Source organism: Oncorhynchus kisutch, linkage group LG25 (assembly GCF_002021735.2).
Source record: "Oncorhynchus kisutch isolate 150728-3 linkage group LG25, Okis_V2, whole genome shotgun sequence".
Classification (NCBI taxonomy): domain Eukaryota; kingdom Metazoa; phylum Chordata; class Actinopteri; order Salmoniformes; family Salmonidae; genus Oncorhynchus; species Oncorhynchus kisutch.
The window spans coordinates 22800862-22827250 of record NC_034198.2 but is presented as its reverse complement, the minus strand read 5'-3'; the positions used below and the strand labels follow the sequence as shown (position 1 = coordinate 22827250).

Sequence of the window (26389 nt, the reverse complement as noted above, 5' to 3'; positions counted from 1 at the left end):
AAAAGTCCTGACCACACTTCCGATTATCATACACATTTATTTTAAAATCAGATCTTGTGGACATTGGTTCTGAAGTGTGTGTTCTGTTAATTTCTTAATGGATGCATCACATCAATCATCATGAGAAAGAAAGAAAGAAAAGTGCATCTTAGGAAAAAGAGGACAGTCCTGTGAAGCGACTGAGCGCCACTCAACTCTAAACACTCACACACACAGCCTCTCCAATACAACATTAACACACTGAGGTTGCTCATCAAGTATCTTCACAGACTACCACTGTTCATTTCCCACATGACCAGAGTCCTTTGTGCATCCAAAATGGCTCCCTTATTCCCTATATCGTGCACTAGTTGACCAGAGCTCTATAGGCCCTGGTCAAAAGTGGTGCACTATATAGTGAATAGGGGTACCATTTAAGACACAGCCTATTGAAGTTGACGTCTCAGTATTTTTCAGCAGGAGGAGGGGGATCCTCAGATGGGGGGGAAGGGGGGGGGGGGTGATAGGTCCCCCTGGCAGATCCCCCCCTGACATGGTAACTCATGGGTCTCATGGGAATGTTCACATGTTGGTGCTCATTCGTGATTGGCTGTTGGCAGAGTTGAGTTCACCTTGGCTGCCCTCCCTGGGAGGAGACTAGAGAGAGAGGGAGGGAAAAGGGAGGAGAGGGGGAGAGAAAAATAAGGTTGAGTGGTTGACATCCTCTATAAGCAAAGACGGGGGAAAACCTCATTCTCATCCTGCATTCTGATGCCTTTACCAGTCTTCAGACATAAGAACATACAGTATATGTATCAAAAGGAAAACCAAGCATACAATATAAAAAGTGTTGCAACTATTCTCTGGTACTGTAAGATCATGACAAACTGGGGAGAGAGGGACAGACGACAGAGATTCCTCCTCTGAATCAAAGGCATTTTATTTCAGAGCCAATGATGTGTGGAAATGAGCAGTAGTGGATGGCTGAGAGGAACAGAGAAGAGGAGGAGAGGGGGAGGACGGCCTGTAGAAAAGACGGGTGGACCAGAGGTCAACGAGATAGAATGAAAGGAAGACAAAGCGGATATGGGAAAAGGGAAAGAGAGAAAGAAAGGAGATGATTAGATGGCGGCACTGATAGGGAGGCTGATTGAGGCAAGGATGTCAAAATAAAGAAAGAAATAGCAGTTCTGAGAGATATCCATATCCTAAAGGTAAAAGGCAAAAAGGGGGTGGGGGGTGGGGGGGGGGAAATCAAGATAGATGAGTAGAGAGAGCAGCCTGAAAACCCCAGGGAGACCCTGTGTGCAGAGGTACCTTGACGTGTATCTGGTTGCGCAGCACAGCAGCTCGCAAGATCATGGCTTTGGCTCGCCTCTGGAACTCCTTGCCCATGTGGATAGACTTCTCAAATGTGTGGCTCCGCTGGTCCACGTCCCGCGCATACAGGATCTGGGATGAGGAGGGAGAGTATTTCATAGTCTCTTTGTACATAAATGTGCTCGGCATCTCAAAGAGAGAAGGGAGGAGAGAGAGGCTGGGGATAAGAGCGCTGTGGCAAACCATTTGGGTCACTGTCAAATCAACATCCCATGCTGCATTCTAAGATTATAAACTGTTAAACAATGAAAGAGTGATCGGAGCTCATCTAGTGTGAGTGAGAGAGCTAGGGGGTGGGGTGTATATGTGACTTGACTCTTGAGTGTGTGTGTGTTACCTTGCTGTGGGAGTCTATGCGTGCATTGATAAGTCCCTCCAGTATGAGCTGGGTGAGTTCGTCTTCCAGAGCTAGCACCGTGGTGTTGAAGGCCTGGGCCATCTTAGTCATGTCTGCAGACACGTACGGGCTGAAGTACTGCAACACACACACGTTAACATCTTAGTCATACATGCAAGTGAAAAGTAGAGACTGAGGTACTGCACACGCATGCATGACCCTCGCCCACGCCACTACACAAACAAAAGTGTACATTACAGCAAACACACACACACATTGATACTGGGGAGAGAAAACCTGCTCTGAATGTTAATGATCCCCAAATCAAACTATTTTGATTACATATTTATTATTTACAATCTAAATAACACCAGCGTAACTCACACCCTCCAACAAGTATCCCAACCATCATCCCACTGCAGTAAAACAGAAAAAGGAGACCAAGAGGTCAAGCAGAAGAACAATGTCTAATTTAGGGCATGATATTAAATAACATTAGCAGAACAACCATTTTAGGTGCCATACTTCACCTGCTAGTCCAGTTAACGGTCAGAAGTAGTGATCTATAGAAGGAATAGGGTGCCATTTGGAATGCAACCCCTGTAGATGTTTGACCCCAGGAGTCAGTGTCATTCAGACACATTTCCTCAGCTAAATGTAGTATTGATTGCTGTTGAGCTAGAAGTGACAGGTTTCCATCCAATTAGTGACAGATTTTCATGTGAATATTCTAGAATCCGCATACGTTTATATGATGGTTATTATATCAATATGTGCGCAGAGGCATTTACACCTCCATTTCTCACATAATTAATTTTACAGACACAAAAAGATCCCACCATGTCGAACCAACAAATTGTCTGTCAGCATTTTCAAAAATTGGACCGAAACGGTCACTTTTTTAAATTTAAATTTACAGTATGACTTTACTCGCAAAAACTGTGGATGGAAACGTGGTTAGAGAGAGAAAGGTTTTGTATCCGATTCTTTCCCCCAGACACAACGATTGCCTATTTATTTTTTTACGACTATGGGAGAGCCATTGACTGACTAATTGACTAGTCAAACCCATCCGTAGTTGTGAGTATATAAGGAAAACAACAGAATACTCTGGATGTCCATGCTGTTCAGTATTATATGGGAGTACTGGAGGAAAAGTGTTCCTGTCCCCAGTCTCACCTGTCCGTCTCACCTGTATAAGGGCTCTGTTCCTGATCAGTGTGTAGAGGGTCAGTACGTGGGGGGCCAGGTACATGTCTAACAGCAGGTTATCCTGAGAAATAAGAAAGGCAGTCTGCATTTAGGACAGGTTTCAAATATGTGTTATAAACATAATGAAAATACAGCACTAGGAAAATAGCTAAGAAATCATGTTACTTGGTTCTTACTTTGTTGAACTCACATTTTCAAATTATTTGCTACCCATTTTATGTTTTTCACATCAATGCAATCATTGGATCGATTGATAATCATATATCATTAATTAGATCAATCTCACCTTGATCTCATCCAGCATTTTGAGACAGGAAGCGTACTTTGACTCATAGAACTTAAAGATGATGTCACGGACCTGAGGCTCCAACTCTAAGAATAATTTAAAGGAGCTGGGAGGACATAACATACATGAATGGAGTATTGTGGATGGTAACACAGCTCGGTCAGTTACATGAAAAACATACACCATTTATACAGCAGGTACACAGGCGTTTGCGCGCTCACACACCTGCTTGAGATTACGTTCTTCTGTAGCTCCTGTCTGTCGAAGGTGGCGAGGGCACACATCCCTCCGTACACAGCTACATTGCTGGGGGACAGGAGCTGGACACACAATACAGGAGGTTGGTACAACGCCAACAGAAAAATATATATATATTTGAATTTGTCAAGCAGCAATCGTCTTTACAATTGTCCAAGTACCCTTGTCCTAGTTGTTGTTGCCTTCCCAATTGTTGATAAACAATACACAAATTATCACAGAACAACACAGGGAAGTCACCTTTAAAGTACTACACAGACAGGCAGGCAGACTGACTAACCTCAGCGAAGTCACAGTGGTCAAAAGAGGCCAGCAGGAAGCACTTGGCTGCTTGTTTGTACTTTCTGGAGGCCAGCTCAGCTAGGCCTGGGGGACAGTGACAGATATACAGACGTGGAGGAGGAGGAACAAGGAGAAAGAACGAGAGGTCAAATGAACCGGAGTGTGGGAAGAGAACTTTGTAATCTACTCAAAGCAGAAGGGGGTTTAAAACAAATACATTTTCATTGAAACAAAACATTAGCACGAGTGTCTGCACCTGTTGAAGACTGACATCTGTTAGTGAGTTGTATACCCTCTAGAGAACAACAGGTGAAAACACTTACAGTATGTACATCTCTTTTTAGAACAACAAAGAGTGAGTGAATTACCTGCAGCACATTTTAATTTGGTGAGGACTGACTGACTCTGGCAATCTCTCTCCCCTCTTTGCTGAAACAAAAATAAATATATTCCCTCAGTAAAGATGGACACGTCTGTGTTTTTTTAAGACAGTAGAGGACTTATGCTCTCTGGCTCAGAGGAACCTACGACTTACCTCTGCTATCTCCGGAGTGGATTCAGCTTTGCTCACATAACTAAGGACGTGGGACCAGTTCTGGAGGTAGACGCTAACCTGATAGATGAAAACAGTAAACTCAGTAAGAAAGCCTGTAGGACACATTAATACCACCCTCTAGTGCTAGTCATTGAAGTTAATCACATCACAGAGAAAGGAAGAGGCTGAGAGAGAACGAAAGAGGAATATAGCCCTTCTGCCCTCCAGACTTTACATCAGGATTAAGAGCATTGACCAAAAAACTAGGACCACTAACTGTCATTATGATAAATGATGACATACCTTGATGACATTAAGACACATGTTTATGACATGCTTGGCGCTAGTGCAGTAGTCTCGGGCTCGGGAGTAGCACTTAAGGGCATTGCTGAGGTCACCGCAGTCCAAGTAGTGGTCCCCAAGGTCATCATGACCCCTCCTGAGGTGAAAGAAATTATTATAGAGAGCGTTTGGGCCAGTACCAGAGAGGAAGAGAGGCCAGGAAAGAAAAATTCAGATCCCCCCCCTAAGCCTGAGCAAAGCACTATGCAGAATCACTGATCCACAAATAAATATTCCATTCCAAATGACCTTACATTAAAAAACTACTACTACTAGTCAACTACTCAGTGATTACTTCAAGATCTGCAAACAGACGCAGCACATTGCTCAGGCCGATCCTCTTGGAGGTGAGGATTACCCAATCGGTTTATTATCTACTTGATGCTAACAACCGTAGCGTCTCCAACCCACCTGATGCTCTCTTTGATGGAGTTGCCTTTGTAGTTCTTCAGGTCAGTGTCCAATTTCTCCAGTTTGAGCAGGGCCTTTTTCCTGGTCGACTCGGCCCACGCTGTGTCCAGAGGAGGGGGTTCAACTGCCCCGCCCTCCACCGCAGCATCTGGAGCCCCCTGGACCTCTCTGAACACACACACACACTCGAATCAATCAAACACTCAACAAAAACAAAAAGCACTTTCCAAACCAACAATGAAAAATAACATACTATGTACTAGTAGTAACCACTGTGCATTGTTGTACCTTCTCTGTGCTATGCTGGAGGGTACTAGGCTAAGCTGTGATACACCTACCTGGTGGCCTCTGTGAGCTTGCGGTGGATCTCCTCGTACACGTCTACGTTGAAGGTCCTGTGGACAAAAGACAGGGCCATCTTCAGGGCCTCGGCGCGGAGCTGGGGACAGTGCTCTGCGATGAACTGCAGCCTCTCAATACGCATCAGACCACAGTAGCTGGATGCATATTGCTCCAGGTCCTAGAGAGAGGGAGACAAAGACACACACACACACTTCAGTGGGACAAAAGCCTAAAACATGTTGATTTTTCACTCAATAGTCTGCATTTCTATTTATTAAGGATCCAAACATTAACACACTTACATTACACATAAAACAGTACATCATATAACATTACTACACCACTACATATCTACAATACAACATGTATAATACCAGCACACAACATTATTTGTATGCTCGTGTTTGTGTGTGTCTCTTCACAGTCCCTGCTGTACCATAAGGTGCACTTTTATCTGTTTTAAAATCGGATTATACTGCTTGCATCAGTAACCTGATGTGGAATAGAGTTCCATGTAGTCATGGCTCTATATAGCACCTACCATATTCTGTTCTGGACTTGGGTATTGTGAAGAGACCTCTAGTGGCATGTCTTGTGGGGTATTCCACTTCTACAGATTCCTTTGATTTCAGTTTAACATTTAAATAGCAGTAGAAATGTCATATTTGAGTCCCATCTACAAGAAACAAGCCCGCCTTTACAATGCCAGTAGGGGGAAATTCTGGATAGATAGACCATACCAGCGTGGGGTTTTCCACCACATAGTTGACATCTGGTGCATTCTGCTGGTCCTCCTGTGGGTCAGCATCTATCTGCATGGGCTCAACAACCCCCTGAAGAAGAGCGAACATACAGGTAACTGCCAAAATAGAAGAAACACCAACATAAAGTGTCTTAATAGGGTGTTGGGCCACCACGAGCTGCCAGAACAGCTTCAATGCTACAAGTGTCTGGAACTCTATTGGAGGGATGCGACACCATTCTTTCACGAAAATTCCATAATTTGTTGTTTTGTGGATGGTGATGGAAAACTGTCTCAGGTGCCGCTACAGAACCTCCTAAAATCTGGGCAGCAGGTAGCCTAGTGGTTAGAGCTTTGTAGAAACCGAGAGGTTGCAAGATCGAATCCCCGAGCTGACATGGTAAAAATCTGTCGTTCTGCCCCTGAACAAGGCAGTTAACCCACTGTTCCTAGGCCGTCATTGAAAAGTCTTATTTTCAATGGCCTAGTTAAATAAAGGTAAAATAAACAAATTGGGTTGAGATCAGCTGACTGACACAGACACACTTTAAACCCCCTTTGCTCTTTTGAGACCCCCTCTTTCAAAGTCACAGAGATATCTTCTTCTAGCAATGATAGCCAAAATAACCGGCAATTTTTATACATGACCCTAAACATGATGAGATGTTAATTGATTAATTAACTCAGGAACCACACCTGTGGATGCACCTGCTTTCAATATACTTTGTATCCCTGATTTTATCAAGTGTTATCTTTATTTTGGCAGTTATCTGTACATACGGTTGATAAGTGTCATAGCAGCGTGGCACAATGAGGGGAATACTGACAGTCTGCAACCAGGTTACCAAGGTAATAAATAGCCATACATACACGACACTCCCACAATAGACAGATCGCTCATGTCCCACTGGATACTTACATTGGAGACACAATGTACATGTGTTACTGAACAAAATTAAAAAGGGATGGATAAACTACTACTAGCTGGATAACAGGTCAGTCAACTAACTACAATAACAGAAAACTAGCTAGTTAGCATGACTGTCAAAGTGACTGAAGAAACCATAAATGACCAGCGAACAGTTTCCTGGGGTGCACCTTTCTAATTTTTTTGTCATTCTAACATTAGTCAGTTGGTATAGAATAACAGTGAATGGAAATATAATGCTGTAGAGTTAGCTATATGAACTTAAAGTTAGCCTAGCTAGTTAGCTTGCCAGTACTGCTAGCGGCCCAAGCTACTCCCGATGTATGCAAGGCTTGTGTGTTTATCGGAGTACCCACCGTCCCAGTTAAGCGCGAGGAAAGCCTTCTCCACGTGCATACCCGCATACCGTTTTTGTGTAAACATGCATCAAAATAGATTAATTATTACCTGAAAGTTGAATACTTGCACGGGCAAAGGCATCTTTCACGGTTTGTGACGTTCAGCGGCAGAGAGGAAGAAGCGAAGCGAGACGGATAACTGGGACCAAAATCTGTCTTCTCCAGCAGGTGGCGTTTTCCCCGCTGATCAAGGGAGGAGTTGTTGTATGGAGATCAATGAATGTCGAATTTAGTTAACAAAAAAGTAATGTCTTGTTTTCTACTTGAGGCTTATTTGATCGAATATACGTTTGGTAATGCTTACATTGTTATGAGTGTACTGATATAAGTAGGACACATGATATCCTGCCAAGTTTGAGAAAAAAACACTTCATATATGATTTGTGTCTGTTATCACACTCGTATCTGTCCTCTCATTGGCTAGAGTGGTCCCACCTGATCTTGCCTTCTCCAGACTGCCTTCCATTTCTGAAGACATTTATTTTCATTGTTGGAGCAGCCAGTCGATTAACTGGTCGATATGGTCCCGTGTTTCAGTTGGTAGAGCATGGCGCTTGCAACGCCAGGGTTGTGGGTTTTATTCCCATGTGGGACCAGAAAAAATGTACAATGTATCCACTCGCTACTGTAAATAGCTCTAGATAAGAGTGTATTTTAAATGACTAAAATGTAATATGATGGATAATCTGAGTCTACAGCAACAAACAACGGCTCGCTATCACATCCGGGGCATGGGTTCACAGGGCTCTTTACGTAATGACGTCAGCGCTGCTACAGATGTGTCCGAGGCAGTGTTATTGCAGCGTTCAAATCAACGCCGAACTCGGAAAAATACGAGGTCAAACATTGACGTCAGTGATATTCACGTAGAAAAATCGGAATTAATAGAAAGAGGCCCGATATTCCCAGATCGATTTTTACCAATGGGAGATCGTTTGATTCCGAGTTCCCAGTTGTTTCAACGCACTAAAGTCATCAGAGATTCCCGAGTTCCCAGTTGTTTTGAACGTGGAATATTTCTATCAACAAAAAACAGTTGCAAACTGATGGTAATTTGTATTAAGATACAACTAGTTCAGATATTAAAAATGAATTACTCAAATTGTAAATTCTAACAATTTATTAGAGGTCACCCTTGAGATGAATACGTGTTTTTTTTAAATTACTTTGTAACACTAGTTGGCTAAACCTACAGGAGGGATTTTGCCGCGAGTTGTTTTGTCTGACAATTTTTTCCATTGTCAGCACAAAATAGGCTACGAGAGCCTACGACATCCAGAGCGAAAATAGCAACACAGTGGCGACCCCAACAGCTGTAGCCTACTACACTACAGGGACATTTAATTTGCAAGGCCAGGTCAGCATCAACCAGAGGGCGCTCAGTTTCAGAGGATTTGCGTTTGGAGCGAGAATCACACAGTAGGTGATTTGAGAAGAATCCGAGAAACAGAGGTCGTTTATAATCGCAATAGAAACAAATGACGTTGTTTGACTCGCTTGCACTTGACTGGATGAGTGCACACAGCTAGGCTTCTTAATCGCGGTCGAATAGAGAAAGCGGGCTGTTGATGGTTAAAATCTGAGCCCAATCAAATCATAGTCAAGACGAGGAGACAAAAAAAGAGAAGATCGTTGAGTATAAAAGCGTCTGGAAACCCTGTATTGTATTTTCATTTTCTTTGATCAGATTCTGTTCACTTAATTATTTTTTGGTTACCAGTTCCCCTGGTGTTTTGTTGCTGCATTTGGGAGGAGGCACATCGGATTAAATACGTGATTTATTTTGTTTCCATGTAAGTATAAGGCATTTTCGTGATCACAGAATAAGTGTTTTAAGTAATTCGTCATAAACCGGGGTTTTCATAGAAAAAAAATTATTGACTGAACACTCTTGCCTTTCTTTTGTTTACCGTAGGACAGCCTATAGACCCGTATGTGCACGACATGCACACGGAACAACTCCTAAACATCCCCGTAAACTTTAAAGTTACCTTTATAAGACCCAATAATGTTGGTTAATCGCGTTGTTGTTTTCATACATTTGTTGTGAACTCTACAGTTAAATGACCGAGCCCACAGCAGTCAGACCTGTTTCTATTGGCAGTGACCCAATCTGGCAGATTTGCATCTACCAGATTTGCAGATTTGCATAATCCCAAACCAGGCACCAAAATATGAAATGTTATGCATTATGTTTATTTATTTATTTCCCCCTGTAAATGATGTGTAACTCCTTCATAAACCATACTATCCTTCATGCTATATCCACATATCTGTGCTGAGAGCTCATATTTTACTAAGGGGGCTAATTTTAGTAAAGAAAAAAGGGTTTGATTACATCCCTCTGCTTCCTACAACTGACATCTGCTACTGGTTGAGGTATCATTGCCTCTGAAAATAGCAGCAAACAGGAAATTGCTCACACACTGAAGGTAAGTCTGTCAATTAAATGTGACCTGTATAAACTGATTGGCAATTGGAAGGGCATGAGTGACAATGTGCCAAGAGGAGAACTTCCAGACTTTTACAGGCCTGTCTTAGTTAGTGGTCAGACTGAGAAGAAATAGTGTCTGCCATTTAAGAGGGACTCAATCAGAATGTATATAGAGTTGTACAGTGAAATCTTGTCCCTTTTATTGATTTTTATTTTTTTATTTCACCTTTATTTAACCAGGTAGGCAAGTTGAGAACAAGTTCTCATTTACAATTGTGACCTGGCCAAGATGCAGAAACGGACTAGTCTGTCTGGCACCCAGGGTAGAGTAAACCCATGCAGGAGCCAGTATCCATACACTCAGATTAGGTTTTCAAGTGTGTCACTGTCATCTTATTATGCGGGGGGGTGGTGATGTCTCTTCAGGTTCCTGTGTGATGTCATAAAGATGGGACGCGGTGGAGTGGGAAGCAAAGCAGGCGCCGGGGGCTGAAAGGCCCCTCCAGCGGCCAATCAGGATGCATGTCTCCTCGATGGGTGTCAGCAAGTTGTGCTTTCTGTTCTCCCTGGCCCTCTGTGCCCTCCTGCTGCTCCTCATCCCTGCCCTCCAGCCCTCACAGCATCAGGGGGACCTGCCTCAGCCCCGGGCCCACACCAAGCCTGCCCGGGCGGGCACAGGTGCAAGCAAAATCCCCCAGCACCCTGGAGGTCTGGTTGTCCCTCTCCAGGCAGATGTGGGGAAAGTGACAGTGGGAAATTATGGGATTGATGGTGGATCTATAGGGCAGGGCACACCCAGAGAGACCAAGAGGACTGTGGATGGGGACTGGGTGTATACAGCTGGTCGAGGTGACACCCAGGGCAATGGGAAGCATACAGACTCTCAGACAGGGCCGAAGGAGGCCTTCCCCCACAGAGCTGGAGTTGTGGTGGGGGCTGGAGGGTCTCGGTCCAGGACCCCTCTAGAGCTGAAAGACATTTTCATAGCGGTGAAGACCACCAGGAAGTACCACAAGTCCAGACTGGATTTACTGTTCCAGACCTGGGTGTCCAAAGCCAAAGAACAGGTAGGGAGGAACACAGACACATGCATACAAGTCTGAACTTGGCAGTGGTTCAGATGCAGCCTATGGCCCTGGATAAGGGTATTTGTTATGTCAATACAAACACAGCCCCCCCCCCCCCCCCCCAGGTTATGTTTTGTCGACAGGGTAGATCATCTCATTTGTCTTGTACTGTTAGCAAGACCTCCAGACAGGGCATGTTTCTAGAGTACACAATGACTCCTTCCCCTTTCTCTGTTCTCCAAGCAGCTGTAGTAACAGTAAAGAGTGAACATAATTTCTAGCGCCATGGGCTGCATGTCACTGCAACTACACTGCAGGTCCATTTCTCTTAAGAGTTGAATGTGCTCCTTCAACAAGGGTTTGATTATCATATAGAACATGGAAGTGGAGGAAATGTGCTGCTATGGCAAATTCTGGTTTAAGATTCCAGTGAACACAAGATTTTGAAAATATTTATTTTCAACATCTTTCCAATGTCTTCATGTGCTCATAGGGATGGTTTTAGCCATAGGGCAGCAGGTAGCTTAACAGTTAGAGCGTTGGGCCAGCAACCAAGAGGTCGCTGGTTTGAATCCCCCAGCCGACAAGGTAAAAAAATCTGTCGACATGCACTTGAGCAAGTCATTTAAACCTAATTTGCTCAAGGGATGTCATGCTACTATGGCTGACCCTTTAAAACAACATGTTTCACTGCACCTATCCAATACAACAACTTTTTTTGTTGTAGCCAACATTGCAGATTCATGCCCCCATGCTGGCCCACATCTGGGTTTTCTATTGCTATTACAAAAGTAGAGACATCTGGGGCATTGCAGATACCCAGTTCACTCCCTGTCAGCACAGAGCTCAACCACTTGGAACTCATCTCAGAAAAACATCTCAGCCATTAAATAAACAACTTCTCCCCCTTGGCAAGATTATCAGCTCCTGTGGTTCAGAATGACGAGATGTGCGTCAAGAGCATAAAGGCCAGTTGGAATCAATTGACTGCTTGGATCGGGTTCTATAACGATTCTAACAAACCACATGCGTAACTCATCTTGATGAATTGATGCCAAGCCATCTTATTGGCTCTTCTGCCAATCTCTGTTGGTCTTGTGGTTGTTTGGTGTGATATTGGGTGTTTCCTCATCTGCACGGTTAGAATCCTCCACTAAAGCAGATTCTCTGAGATGAGAAGTCCATGTGTTCTCCACCCCTCATAACCTCAGCTACTATGGCCCAATCCTAACGTATTGTCCCATCAGTGCATGATTTATGCTTAAGTTTGAGTTACCTGTATCTCTGGCTGGGATTCAGTGATCTGTATATACAAGACCATAATGAGACAGATGCTGGGGTAGAGAGTCAAATCAAATTTGATTTGTCACATACATATGGTTAGCAGATGTTAATGCGAGTGTAGCGAAATGCTTGTGCTTCTAGTTCCGACAATGCAGTAATAACCAACGAGTAATCTAACCTAACAATTTCACAACAGCTACCTTATACACAAGTGTAAAAGGATGAAGAATATATACATAAAGCTATAGGAATGAGTGATGGTACAGAACGGCATAAGCAAGATGCAGTAGATGGTATCGAGTACAGTATATACAAATGAGATGTGTAATGTAGGCTATATAAACATAATATTAAGTGGCATTGTTTAAAGTGGCTAGTGATACATTTTTTACATGTATGGCAGCAGCCACTCAATGTTAGTGGTGGCTGTTTAACAGTCTGATGGCCTTGAGATTGAAGCTGTTTTTCAGTCTCTCGGTCCCTGCTTTGATGCACCTGTACTGACCTCGCCTTCTGGATGATAGCGGGGTGAACAGGCAGTGGCTCGGGTGGTTGTTGTCCTTGATGATCTTTATGGCCTTCCTGTGACATCGGGTGGTGTAGGGGTCTTGGAGGGCAGGTAGTTTGCCCCCGGTGATGCGTTGTGCAGACCTCACTACCCTCTGGAGAGCCTTACGGTTGTGGGCGGAGCAGTTGCCGTACCAGGCGGTGATACAGCCCGACAGGATGCTCTCGATTGTGCATCTGTAAAAGTTTGTGAGTGCTTTTGGTGACAAGCCGAATTTCTTCAGCGTCCTGAGGTTGAAGAGGCGCTGTTGTGCCTTCATCACCACATTGTCTGTGTGGGTGGACCATTTCAGTTTGTCTGTGATGTGTACGCCGAGGAACTTAACTTTCTACCCTCTCCACTACTGTCCCGTCGATGTGGATAGGGGGGTGCTCTTTCTGCTGTTTCCTGAAGTCCACGATCATCTCCTTTGTTTTGTTGAGTGTGAGGTTATTTTCCTGACACCACACTCTGAGGGCCCTCCCCTCCTCCCTGTAGGCCGTCTCGTCATTGTTGGTAATCAAGCCTACCACTGTAGTGTCGTCTGCAAACTTGATGATTGAGTTGGAAGTGTGCATGGCCACGCAGTCGTGAGTGAACAGGGAGTACAGGAGAGGGCTCAGAACACACCCTTGTGGGGTCCCAGTGTTGAGCATCAGCGGGGTGGAGATGTTACCTACCCTCACCACCTGGGGCCGGCCCGTCAGGAAGACCAGTACCCAGTTGCACAGGGCGGGGTCGAGACCCAGGGTCTATGGTACTATGGTGTTAAATGCTGAGCTGTAGTCTGATCAGCATTCTCACATAGATATTCCTCTTGTCAAGATGAGTTAGGGCAGTGTGCAGTGTGGTTGCGATTGCGTCGTCTGTGGACCTAATTGGGGCGGTAAGCAAATTTGAGTGGGTCTAGGGTGTCAGGTAGGGTGGAGGTGATATGGTCCTTGACTAGTCTCTCAAAGCACTTCATGATGACGGAAGTGAGTGTCCTCAGAGCATGCGCAGAGCATGCGCAGACCAGCTAGTCGTTTAGCTCAGTTACCTTGGCTTTCTTGGGAACCGGAACAATGGTGGCACTCTTGAATCATGTGGGAACAGCAGACTGGGATAAGGGTTGATTGAATATGTCTGTAAACACACCAGCCAGCTGGTCTGCGCATGCTCTGAGGACGCGGCTGGGGATGCTGTCTGGGCCTGCAGCCTTGAGAGGCTTAACACGTTTAAATGTTTTATTCACATCGGCTGCAGTGAAGGAGAGTCCGCAGGTTTTGGTAGTTGGCCGTGTCAGTGGCACTGTATTGTCCTCAAAGCGAGCAAAGGAGTTGTTTTGTCTGTCTGGGAGCAAGACATCCTGGTCCGCGACGGAACTGATTTTCTTTTTGTAATCTGTGAATGACTGTAGACCCTGCCACATACCTCTTGTGTCTGAATTGTGACTCTACTTTGTCTCTATACTGACGCTTAGCTTGTTTGATTGCCTTGCGGAGGGAATAGCTACACTGTTTGTATTCGGTCATGTTTCCGGTCACTTTGCCCTGGTTAAAAACAGTGGTTCGCGCTTTCAGTTTCACGCAAATGCTGCCATCAATCCACGGTTTCTGGTTTGGGAATGTTTTAATAGTTGCTGTGGGTACGACATCTCCAATGCACTTTCTAATGAACTCGCTCACCGAATCAGCATATTCGTCAATGTTGTTGTTGGACGCAATGCGGAACATATCCCAATCCACGTGATCAAAGCAATCTTGAAGCGTGGAATCAGATTGGTCGGACCAGCGTTGAACAGACCTGAGCGCGGGAGCTTCCTATTTTAGTTTCTATCTATAGGCTGGAAGCAACCAAATGGAGTCGTGGTCAGCTTTTCCGAAAGGAGGGCGGGGGGGGGGCCTTATATGCGTCGCGGAAGTTAGAATAACAATGATCCAGGGTTTTACCAGCCCTGGTAGCACAATCGATATGCTGATAGAATTTAAGGAGTTGTAGTGATGGTACAGAAGGAGAGAACCAATGCTCTACAGAACAGTGTCTTGCTGGCCGTAGTGTGTGTGGGTATGTACCCATGGTGGCCAGGGGACATGGAATGGTTAAGCACATGACGGCGTGTGTGTGTGCAGGAAGGGTGAAAAGGCATGCCCTGGGCAGCGTGTGGAAGTGTTCTCGCGCGGGCCTGTATGTGGTTGTAGACCCTGGGCCACCAGAGGGAAGAAGTTCCTGGGCAACCAGAGACTAGAGGAGAGCAGGAGATGAGAGCAGGAGATGTGTGCAGGAGGAACACACTGCTGTGTTTGCTCTCTCTCTGTGCAGGAATTTCTGCCCACCCCCACCACCCACCATTTAGAAGGCTGGAGGGCAGGAGGAATCTGTGGGAGCAAGGCTGGTTGAACTGGGAAGAAAGGGGGTGGGGGACAGAGATTCCAGAGAGAGAGCAAACACAGCAGTGTGTTCCTCCTGCACACGTCTCCTGCTCTCCTGTAGTCTCTGGTTGCCCAGGAACTTCCTCCCTCTGGGGGCCCAGGATCTACCACCACAGGAGGAATGAGAGATGTGTTTAGGGGATAAGTCAGAGGGAGGGGGAAGTGGGGAGAATTCTCTGGTGTTATCCTTCTCCAAACACAGAGGCCTGTATGGGAGGCTGTAGAATATAGATCAACATTCCCCACACAAGGATCTATGGGAGGCTGTAGAATATAGATCAACATTCCCCATGCAGGGATCTATGGGAGGCTGTAGAATATAGATCAACATTCTCCACGCAGGGATCTATGGGAGGCTGTAGAACCGGGATGGGCGACTCCAGTCCTTGGGGGCCTGATTTTGCCCCAGCCTCAGCTAACACACCTGACTCCAGTAATCAACTGGAGGCTGTAGAATTTATTATAGGTCAACAGGCAAAATAGCACAGCTGGTGAGAACTGTGTCATAGGGTAGAACCATAACCTAGTATATTATAGAAAAATACCCATGTGTTAAATGGTGTGTAGCGTTGAATTGAAGGGGTAGGCTGTGTGAGTGAAGGGGTAGGCTGTGTGAGTGAAGGGGTAGGCTGTGTGAGTGAAGGGGTAAGCTGGGTGAGTGAAGGGGTAGGCTACTTCATACTCTTTTTTTCCATAGCCAACATGCATCACGTATTAACATACTTTCACACTTATGCTTATTTCACAAGTACTATTTTAGAATGTCTGGTCACACACATTTCCTAGGTGGCAAAGGTCTGGATGGATATAGTCATTTATCGGTGTAGTAACAAACCCCCACCTCGCAACCCCAAACTGTTCACACAACTCTTGCTGGTGGAGAGAACATGTTTCTTGCAATTCTACACATTTAGCATTGGGCAGAGAATTGTTTTTGCTGTTTTAAAGCTAATTTTCTGTAATTCTACACATTTAGCATTGGGCAGAGAATTGTTTTTGCTGTTTTAAAGCTAATTTTCTGTAATTCTACACATTTTCCCATGTCTTACTTGTGTTTAAATGATACCAGGGGTCGAAGCTCGACCCCATTCTGAGTCTGGACTGTTGTTCGCCAGTTGATTATGGGGGATATAGGGAATAGGGTGACTGGTTCATATCCTGGGTCTGTTCTGGGCCTATAAAACAGATCAGCAGTGAGGCCCTTCAAGACAAAGAGTTCCAGTGTTCAGCTGCACATTAACAGGACCAAACACACTGGCCCAATTTGCTTAGTAACTAACGTCACAGCTCCATTTGTGTTGACATAAAAATACCCTATCACCCAGGCAGCTCCAGGGGTGCATCCCAAATGGCACCCTATTCTCTTTGTAATGCACTACAGGCCCTGGTCAAAGTAGTGCACTATATAGGAAATGGGGTGCAATTTGGGATACAGACCAGGAGAGGAGTGTTCAAAGACCGCATTGTGCCACCGTTCCACTGTGTGTCTACTTTCTAATGGCCACCTGCACTATTCACTAAAAGAACAAGTGTGACCACCGCTACTGTTCTGACCATTGGCTCAGACAGGTATAGGGCATTGGCCTAGTTATCAGTCTTTTAGGTCAACAATTTAACAAAACATGTTTTATTTATTTAACTAGGCAAGTCAGTTAAGAACAGATTCTTATTTAAAATGACGGCCTAGGTTGAGCCACTAAGGAAAATGTTATGAGCCTCAGTTAAGAGCAGCAGCTGGGTAGTTCCACTCATTTATAGATCATATGGATGTGTCAGGCTCATCAGTTGTTTTACTGTTTGGAAATCAAGAGGGTTTAAAGAGTAGTGGGATCTACAGACAGACAGGCCTCTGATAGGTGTATGGGGTCAAATAGAATGGGCTTTCAACAGACATTCTGGCTCATGTGAGGTTTATGGAGTAGTGTGAAGTTGGTCCTAATTCCAAGACACTGATCTAAGGTCAGTTTTGTGTTTTCCTCACTAGTGGTTAAGGTTCAGAATAATGGTGGGCTGATCCTAGGTCTGTGACTATGGGCAACGTATTCCTTGGAGTGGAGTTTAAAGGATGCCTGCTGTGTTTATTTGGACCTGTTAAAACCCCATGAGGGGAGTCCATGAGAACACAGAGCAGCCATTTCTCTTCAGCTCCAGTCTTGCTGAGTGAACACGAGGCTAACCTTCTCTCCATATATGTGGAGAGATTTCTCTGGAAAGAAAAGAAGACATGGAACCACACTGAGTCACAGCTTTAGTCTCTGAGTATTTCAAATGTGGAAACTATTCTAGGAATCCTTCTACAGTGTTCATAATAGAGCTGTTGGAAAATGACTTACGGGAGGGAGGGAAGAAAGGTACTGTAGATTGAAGGGATTGGAGGCTTTCTCCTGCACGGTGTAGCAACTTTGAATGAACGAGAGTAGAACCAGGGTATCTTGAAATGTTTTAACAAGATGTTATCACTTTTCTCGTGTGACTTTTTGCGCATTTGTGTTGTTTTAACAGCCTGTCAGAGAATTTACACCATCTACAGTGAGCCAGAATAGCCCCAGGCTTGCAGGTTGACTTAACATGGTAGAAATCTGTTTAAAACTTCAGCCAACGGGCCCCGGCAACCACACTGCCTCCGGGCCCCGGCAACCACACTGCCTCCGGGCCCTGGCAACCACACTGCTCTCCAGGCCATTTATGCCCTGCTGGCTGGCCAGGGATCTGCTGAGTTGCCAGGGTGAATGGGTCCTCCCCTCTTTGATCAGGGAAGGTCTTTGTTTGCCTGGCATGGTCTGGCTCGTCCTGGTGGTGGTGGTGTGTGTGTGTGTGTGTGTGTGTGTCACATGCCTGTGGTGTCCTGTGTAGTTTTCCACCAGTCCTGGCACGGATGCCCAGCATCTCCCAGGGCACACAGGAAAGAGAGGGCATGCCACCGGGCACGAGGCAGGGAGGAGACAACTGGAGGATAAAAGAAGGGGGGATGAGGGAGGGAGGGAAGAAAGATGAAAATGGGACAGAGGGATAGAAAGTGAAGGCATGCCACTGGGCACGAGGCAGGCGGGCAGCAGGGAGGGAGGGAAAGAATAAATGACAGGAGGAAGGGAGGGGTAACAGACAATTTGGAGAGAGAGGAGGAAAGGAAAGAGGGAGCATGCCATAGTTGAGGCGAGCAGGGTAAAGGGGAGGAGGGGGACTGAGTGCCAGGAAGAATGGGCCCAGTGTTGTTTGAGTTAGCATAGTCTGGTTATTGTTTTACCCAACTGCTTCACTCCATGAATCAGCAGTATAGGTCTAGGACATGGAGGCCTCATTGTGCAAGCCACATTTTTGATCTCTCTTCCCTCTCCTCTCTCTTTTGCTCTCTCTCGTTCTCTCTGTCTTGTGTGTGAGGGGGGTGTATACGTGGAAACAAACTTAGTGTTAACAAATCTCTCTCTCTCTGTTTGTCTCCTCAAGACCTTTATATTCACTGATGGGGAGGATCAGGAGCTGAGGAGGAGAGCAGGTCAGTCTACACTCTAATAGGTGGATACTGGAAGTACAAATAGGAGAGCAATTATTGTGTCACTGTACCTTCTTAAATGTAACTATTTATCAAATGTGATTGGTGTTCTTAGAAAGACTTGTAATATGTTATCAGGCATATGTGTATTTGATACCCTAGCATTACTGTCTCAGTAGTACGATAAGTAGACTCAACATCCTCATCTTTTCTCTCAGGGGCTAATGTCGTCAACACCAACTGTTCAGCAGCACACACGCGGCAGGCCCTGTGCTGTAAGATGTCTGTGGAATACGACAAGTTCATCGAGTCGCAGAGGAAGTGAGTCTTTACATACTTTACCTTACTTCTTGCTATTCACCATCACATTGCATGCTAAGAACATAACTATAGATTAAGTTCTTCATTATTTGGCCAATAAGAAGCCAATTCAGAAGTTAGTTTGTTCTCCTGCCCTGATCAGGGAGGCCAAGTAGTCCCACTTGCTTGGTGGTTAAGATGCTGCCTTTGTCAAGAGTACTGAGCCACTCAATTTCAGAAGACTGCCTGTCTAATGTAAAGAAATATTTATATTTCTTTACTGGTGAGAAAAGAAAAGGCCTATTTTGAGAATACATCTCACACATGTCTTAGATTATGTGTGTTTAGTTAAGGAGGTCAACAGATGGATAGGACTGTATGTCTTCACGTACAGTAGCTCTGGCAAGCACAGATTGTAGGAACACACTGGCCTATTTGGCTCCCGAGTGGCGCAGCAGTCCGTCGGCACTGCATCTCAGTGCTAGAGGCGTCACTACAGACCCTGTTTCGATCCCGGGCTGTATCACAAGCGGACGTGATCGGGAGTCCCATGGGGTGGTGCACAATTGGCCCAGCACTGTCTGAGTTAGGGGAGGGTTTGGCCGGGGTAGGCCGTCATTGTAAAATTTGAATTTGTTCTTAACTGACTTAGTTAAGACCTAGTTAAAGGTTAAATAAAAACAGTGAAAATATGGACACATTTGTTCCAGTCCCATGTACTATATATGATTCTTTATGAGCTGCTATACATTCCAATGAACACCATAATTGTCGTGATGATAACAGCACCTTAACATGTCAGTAACACTTAATACAATTGATTTGTAATAACTTTATAATAACTGTATTAATGTAATAACTTGCATCTCGCTCTGTCCTCCCGCCTCCCTCCCTTTCTATTCTCTCTCCTCCTTCTCCCAGATGGTTCTGCCATATGGATGATGATAACTATGTGATTGTACCCAGTCTGCTGAAGCTGCTGTCCTCCTTCCAACACACCCAGGATGTTTACCTGGGCCGGCCCAGCCTCGACCACCCCATAGAGGCTGCAGAGAGGGTCAAGAGTGATGGATCTGTGAGTACACCCTGTCTGTTTGTCTGTCTCTTTCTCCAGACCATCCTTCTCTCTCGCTCCATCCCTTCCATCTCGGTCGTTCTGTCTATGCCTCCCTTCCTATCTCTCTCCCTTACTCCTGACCTCTGACCCTTGTTTTCTTCTCCTAGGTGTCAGTGAAGTTCTGGTTCGCTACAGGAGGTGCAGGGTTCTGTATCAGTCGTGGTCTGGCCCTCAAGATGAGTCCATGGGCTAGGTGAGTTTGAACAGTTCAACACTCTCAATGTTCTTCTTAAGCCAAACTGTTTTGAGCAGTTCACTCACAACCTCACATCTTACCCCCCCTTTCTTTTCTTTTTCATCCTTTCCTGTCCTCCTCCCTAGTCTGGGGAACTTCATCAGCACGGCAGAGAAGATCCGTCTCCCTGACGACTGCACTATCGGTTACATCATCGAGGCGCTGCTGGAGGTGACGCTGACACACACCCACCTCTTCCACTCCCACCTGGAGAACCTGCAGAGGCTGCCCACAGACACCGTGCTGGAACAGGTAGGGGTGGGGGGCTGTGTGTGTAGGAGGGGTCTGTCTGTAAGAGAGAGAGATTGTCTACACACAAGTGTGTGGGTGAAAGAGAAAGAGACACCCTACTTTGTCTTTTGTCTGTGATGTATACAACAGATACCAATTGTTTGTTTGTGTGTGTGTCTAGGTCACTCTGAGCTATGGGGGTTTTGAGAACAGGAGGAATGTGGTCAGCATTGGAGGAGCCTTCTCTCTGGTGGAGGACCCCTCACGGTAATCAGACATTAACCCAACATCCACCCAGCATTCAGTAAAGCACAAGACAATTACATGACACTAGTTTACTTAACCTCTGCCTCAGTGCAAAGTTTGCTCTAGCTGAATTGTGAATTACATGTAAATGGTTATCCCCTCTCTCTCCACCAACTCTTTTTCGTCTTACCATTTCCCTCACCACCGGCATTGCTCATCTCTCCCTCTCTCTTCATCCATCTGCCCCCTCTCTCTTCCTCCCCTCCCTCTATCTCTCCGTCTCTCTCTCTCTCTCTAGGTTTAAGACTGTCCACTGCCTCCTCTACCCAGAGACTGACTGGTGTCCTAGTAAGGCTCACCATTGATGGCCACTAAAGTATATCTACAATACTTCCTACCAGCCTGGTTGACTGGTGTCCCTGTGTATGCTAGCTATATCATTGCCATGGCAAAATGACAATTTGGCCAAAGCAAAACCAGACTGGCACCCTGGCTAACCCAACAGAACCACTTCACTCAGATAAAATGGTTAAATGTCTGTGTGTCTTTGAGAGGAGACAAGCGGAGGTAAATGGAGTGAGGATCACTTTTGTCATGGTGGGGTGATGAAGAAATGCCCCACTACTCTTATCAGTACTGTACCCTCCACTCATCGCAGTAAGTTGTCGTCGCTGGCTGTTGCTGTGGCGATGTGTATCACCACTCGTTGCTTTAAATCCCAAACTCTAATCTTTTAGTATTGTGATCGAGGGTTTTTTGAAGGAGTGTTAAGGTACTTAAATTACTGTTGAAAAGGTACCTTAAGATGCTGAACAGGGTGAAATGTTAAATTATTTGCTTTTAGGTCTAAACATTTACCGGACTGATGTTTTTTTTTTACAAGAGCTCATGACCAGAAGTCATCAGAGATGATTATCTGATATCAGTGTTACAGGAAGAGAGAGACCGTTTAAGTAATGAGTGAGAGACATTTGTGCTAATGTAATGGAGTTAAGAATGTACCGTAAGCTGACTCCAAGGCTGGCTTGAAATGTCGCAGATGGAGCTATCCAATTGGATCTTTTTGTATAGCTCAATCGATTGGTACGTTGTCAAGGAGGTTGGTCACGTGTGTTTGCGAGCAGAGGATCACTAGTCGAAGCCCGGTATGGGGAGAGGGACAGTGGAGGAAGCTATACTGTTAGCTGCACGTCGGATTCACTTCACAGACTACCCTTGTGCCCCTCATGTCCTGAAGTTAATGTCTTACCAGAAGAGGTTTCAAACTGGTGTGTGTACATATGTGCAGGTTTGTGTGCAACCTAATAGTTTAACCACTCAATCCGAATGCTTTTAATATCTTATAGCCAAAGATGATACCAGTGCCTTGTGTTTCAATCAACTAGACTTTGGAAATGCTTAAGAGCACATAATGAAAAATGAATTGAAGGCATGAAAGGGATCGTATGTGTGACAGTAGGAATTAAAAGTGTCCACCACACATATACACACAGCCCTGCAGTAACCAAAACAGACTCCTTGAAGGTGAGCACATTATCCTAAAGATCATTCATTAGAACCCTTTGTTGCGTTTCCCCCAATACATGTTATTTCTCTGTCAAAAGGACTACACATTTTGCACTCCTCTCAATTCCCGTGTTTAATATCTCTGTGTATTAAAAGTTACATTCGTGTTGTTGACTCGTTGTAATGTGTGAGCTTGAGCTGGAAGTAGGTGTGTTTTACTGATGTCTCACATTCCTTTTTGCACGAAAACACTATAATCCAAATACAGAATGTCTTTCCCACTGCAGGTCAGTGGCTGAGAGAGAGGAGTCTGACTCAGATTTGAGTCAGGATGTGATATTTTTCCTCATCCGTTTCACCATTGATGTATTATTTTGTTTAATAAAGCATAAAGCATGTTTTGCAGCATTACCAAACACTCCTCGCTGCCCTTTGCTTTACAGATTCATTTTATCATTATACTTATTTAGACACAATTACCAACACAGTGATGTACAGGAGGACAGTGGAACAATGTTAATGGTGCCGAAATACACTGTCATGCTGTTTCTAGCTTCTAGCCACCTTTGCAGTGTTTTTTTGTGTGTTATTTCTTACAATATTTGCTCACAAAGTTTCTTGCATTATTATCTACAGCCGGAAATAACTTTTGGATTTTAGATCGGCAGTCACTCACCAGCATTTCGACCAGAAATTCAACTTGAATTGGTTCCTTTGTTTGAATTTCCAGAGCGAATTCCATTAATTCCAGGGTCTGCCGCAAGACGACGTCGCTAGAGAAGAGGAATAAGAAGTGGGCTTTTAGTCGGACTCAGGTGGCATGCATACCATCCACCACTTCCGAGTATATTACTCAATAGCGTTCAGTCCCTGGACAATAAAATATATGAGCTCAGGGCAAGGATCTCCGTCCAGAGAGACATCAGGGACTGTAACATACTCTGTTTCATGGAATCATGGCTCTCTCCGGATATACTGTCCCCATCCATTCAGCCAGCAGGGTTATCCATCCATTGCGTGGACAGGAAGAAAGAAATCTAGATAAATAAAGGTGGAGGTGTATGTTTCATGATTATCAAATATTATTTATCACATGCGCCCTTACAGTGAAATTCTTACTTACAAGCGGTTAACCAACAATGCAGTTTTAAGAAAAATGCTTGATAATTAAAAAATAAGAAATAAAAGTAACAAATAATTCAAGGACAGCAGTAAATAACAATAGCGAGGCTATATACAGGGGGTACCGGTTAGTTGAGGTAATATGTACATGTTAGGTAAATTTATAAAGTGACTATGCATAGACAATAAATAGAGAATAGCAGCAGTGTAGAAGAGAGGTGGGGGGGGGGGCAAAACAAATCATCTGGCTAGCAATTTGATTAGCTGTTCAGGAGTCTTATGGATTGGGAGTAGAAGCTGTTGAGAAGCCTTTTGGACCTAGACCTCCGGTACCACTTGCAGTGCGGTAGCAGAGAGCACAGTCTCTGACTAGGGTGGCTGGAGTCTTTGACAATTTTTAGGACCTTCCTCTTGACACCGCCTGGCATGAAGCTTGGCCCCAGTGATGTACTGGGATATAACCACTACCCTCTGTAGTGCCTTGTGGTCCTAGGCTGAGCAGTTGCCATACCAGGCAGTGATGCAACCAGTGCCCTCTGGTGCAGCTGTAGAACCTTTTGAGGATCTGAGGACCCATGCCAAATCTTTTCAGTGTCCTGAGGCGGAATAGGTTTTGTCGTGCTCTCTTCACGACTGTCTTGGTGTGCATGGACCATGATAGTTTGTTGGTGATGTGGACACCAAGGAAGGGCGGTATGGAAATTGGAGTGGGTTTAGGGTTTCTGGGATAATGATGTTGATGTGGGCCATGACCAGCCTTTCAAAGCACTTCATGGCTACAGTCGTGAGTGCTATGGTTCAGTAGTCATTTAGGCAGGTTACCTTCATGTTCTTGGGCACAGGGACTATGGTGGTCTGCTTGAAACATGTTGATATTACAGACTCAGACAGGGAGAGATTGAAAATGTCAGTGAAGACACTTGCCAGTTGGTAAGCTCATCCTCGTACACGTCCTGGTAATCCGTCTGGCCCTGCGGCCTTATGAATGTTGACCTGTTTAAAGGTCTTACTCACATCGGCTACGGAGAGCGTGATCACACAGTTGTCCGTAACAGCTGATGCTCTCATGCATGTTTCAGTGTTGCTTGCCTCAAAGCGAGCATAAAAGTAATTTAGCTTGTCTGGTAGGCTTGTGTCACCGCGCAGCTCGCTACTGTGCTTCCCTTTGTAGTCGGTAATAGTTTGCAAGCCCTGCCACATCCGATGAGCGTCGGAGCCGGTGTAGTACGATTCGAACTTAGTCCTGTATTGACGCTTTGTCTGTTTGATGGTTTGTCGGAGGGCATAGCAGGATTTTTTACAAGCTTCTGGGTTAAAGTCCCGTACCTTGAAAGCAGCAGCTCTAACCTTTAGCTCAGTGTGGATGTTGCCTGTAATCCATGGCTTCTGGTTGGGGTATGTACTTGCAGTCACTGTGGGGACGACGTCATCGATGCACTTATTGATGAAGCAAGTGACTACTGTGGTGTACTCCTCAAGGCCATTGGAGGAATCCCAGAACATAGTCTGTGCTAGCAGAACAGTCCTGTAGCTTAGCATCTGCTTCATCTGACCACTTTTTTTATTGACCGAGTCACTGGTGCTTCCTGCTTTAGTTTTTGCTTGTAAGCAGGAATCAGGAGGATATAATTATGGTCAGATTTGCCAAATGGAGGGCGAGGGAGAGCTTTGTATGTGTCTCTGTGTGTGGAGTAAAGGTGGTGTAGAGTTTTTTTTTTCCCCTCTGGTTGCACATTTAACATGCTGGTAGAAATGAGGTAAAACCGATTTAAGTTTCCCTGAATTAAAGTCCCCAGCCACTAGGAGCGCCACCTCTGGATGAGCGTTTTCCTGTTTGCTTATGGCCGTGTACAGCTCATTGAGTGCGGTACTTATTTCCAGCATCAGTTTGTGGTGGTAAATAGACTGCTACGAATTATATAGATGAAAGCTTTCTTGGTAAATAGTGTGGTCTACAGCTTATCATTAGATACTCTACCTCAGGTGAGAAAAACCTCGAGACTTCCTTAGATATCGTGCACCAGCTGTTGTTTACAAATATACACAGACCACCACCCCTTGTCTTACCAGAGGCTACTGTTCTATCCTTATGTTATTCATGTCGTCGTTTAGCCACGACTCGGTGAAACATAAGATATTATTTTTGAATGTCCCGTTGGTAGGATATACTTGGCTAATAGGACTGATGGTAAAGACCTTTACCCACTCTCCGCCGGATACTTACAAGGCACACCGACCTTCATTCTCGATATCTCCATCTCTTTCTCCTGCGAATGACGCTTCTTCCCTCCTATAGGCAGAAACTTAAACAGGAAGTAACTGTGGTAAGGACGGTTCAACGTTGGTCTGACAAATCGGAATCTGAGAATGATATTGACGTATACACTGACTCGTGACAGTTCATCAGAAGTGCATAGAGGATGTTGTTCCCACTGTGACGAATAGAACTCATCCAAACCAAATACCTATAGCTCCTCCCACCAGCTGCCTCTGACGTGTACAAACAGATTAGCAATGCCCTCCTCCGTAAGGAAATCAAACAGGAAAAATGACAGTACAGGGACAAAGTGGAGTCGCAATTCCAACAGGTCAGATGTATGTAACAGGGACTCCAGACAATCACAGATTATAAAGGGAAAGCCAGCCACATCGCGGACACTGACGCCTTGCTCCTGGACAAGCTAAATACCTTCTTCGGCCCCCTGAGGTTGAAGAGGCGCTGTTGCGCCTTCTTCGCCACACTATCTGTGTGGGAGGACAATTTCAGATTTTCAGTGATGTGTATGCCGAGGAACTTGAAGTTTTCCACCTTCTCCACTGCGGTCCTGTATATGTGGATAGGAGCATGCTCCTTCTGCTCTTTCCTGAAGTCCATGATCAGCTCCTCCATTTTGTTGACGTTGAGGGACCATTCTGCCAGGGACCGCACCTCCTCCCTGTAGGCTGTCTTGTCATTGTTGCTAATCA

General features: G+C 45.1%; 2 protein-coding genes across 8 annotated transcripts; one reads left to right on the top strand and one right to left on the bottom strand.

The window, feature by feature from the left end:
- Positions 1-16: 16 nt before the first annotated feature.
- Positions 17-8176, bottom strand: LOC109870036 (COP9 signalosome complex subunit 1). 4 transcript variants are annotated; one of them, XM_031804510.1, is made up of 15 exons: positions 7868-8022; positions 7482-7615; positions 6105-6197; positions 5361-5542; positions 5023-5190; positions 4573-4708; positions 4270-4347; positions 4103-4163; positions 3733-3818; positions 3420-3514; positions 3195-3300; positions 2889-2969; positions 1697-1834; positions 1297-1431; positions 17-636 (listed from the first exon to the last, which is right to left on the bottom strand). In XM_031804510.1, the coding sequence occupies exons 2-15, from the start codon at positions 7512-7514 to the stop codon at positions 562-564; spliced, it is 1467 nt and encodes a 488-aa protein (XP_031660370.1). In that variant the 5' UTR covers positions 7515-7615; positions 7868-8022; the 3' UTR covers positions 17-561. The 4 variants fall into 4 exon arrangements, with proteins under 4 accessions (XP_031660370.1, XP_031660369.1, XP_020315939.1 ...); XM_031804509.1 differs by having other exon boundaries at positions 7737-7884; XM_020460350.2 differs by having other exon boundaries at positions 18-636; positions 7482-8176.
- On the top strand, positions 6870-22740 carry rfng (RFNG O-fucosylpeptide 3-beta-N-acetylglucosaminyltransferase). 4 transcript variants are annotated; one of them, XM_031804511.1, is made up of 10 exons: positions 8621-9063; positions 9153-9225; positions 10293-10933; positions 18620-18668; positions 18884-18986; positions 19887-20040; positions 20190-20275; positions 20404-20569; positions 20730-20815; positions 21093-22740. In XM_031804511.1, the coding sequence occupies exons 3-10, from the start codon at positions 10385-10387 to the stop codon at positions 21157-21159; spliced, it is 1260 nt and encodes a 419-aa protein (XP_031660371.1). In that variant the 5' UTR covers positions 8621-9063; positions 9153-9225; positions 10293-10384; the 3' UTR covers positions 21160-22740. The 4 variants fall into 4 exon arrangements, with proteins under 4 accessions (XP_020315944.1, XP_020315946.1, XP_020315945.1 ...); XM_020460355.2 differs by lacking the exons at positions 8621-9063; positions 9153-9225 and adding an exon at positions 6870-6955; XM_020460356.2 differs by lacking the exons at positions 8621-9063; positions 9153-9225 and adding an exon at positions 6974-7101.
- Positions 22741-26389: the final 3649 nt, after the last annotated feature.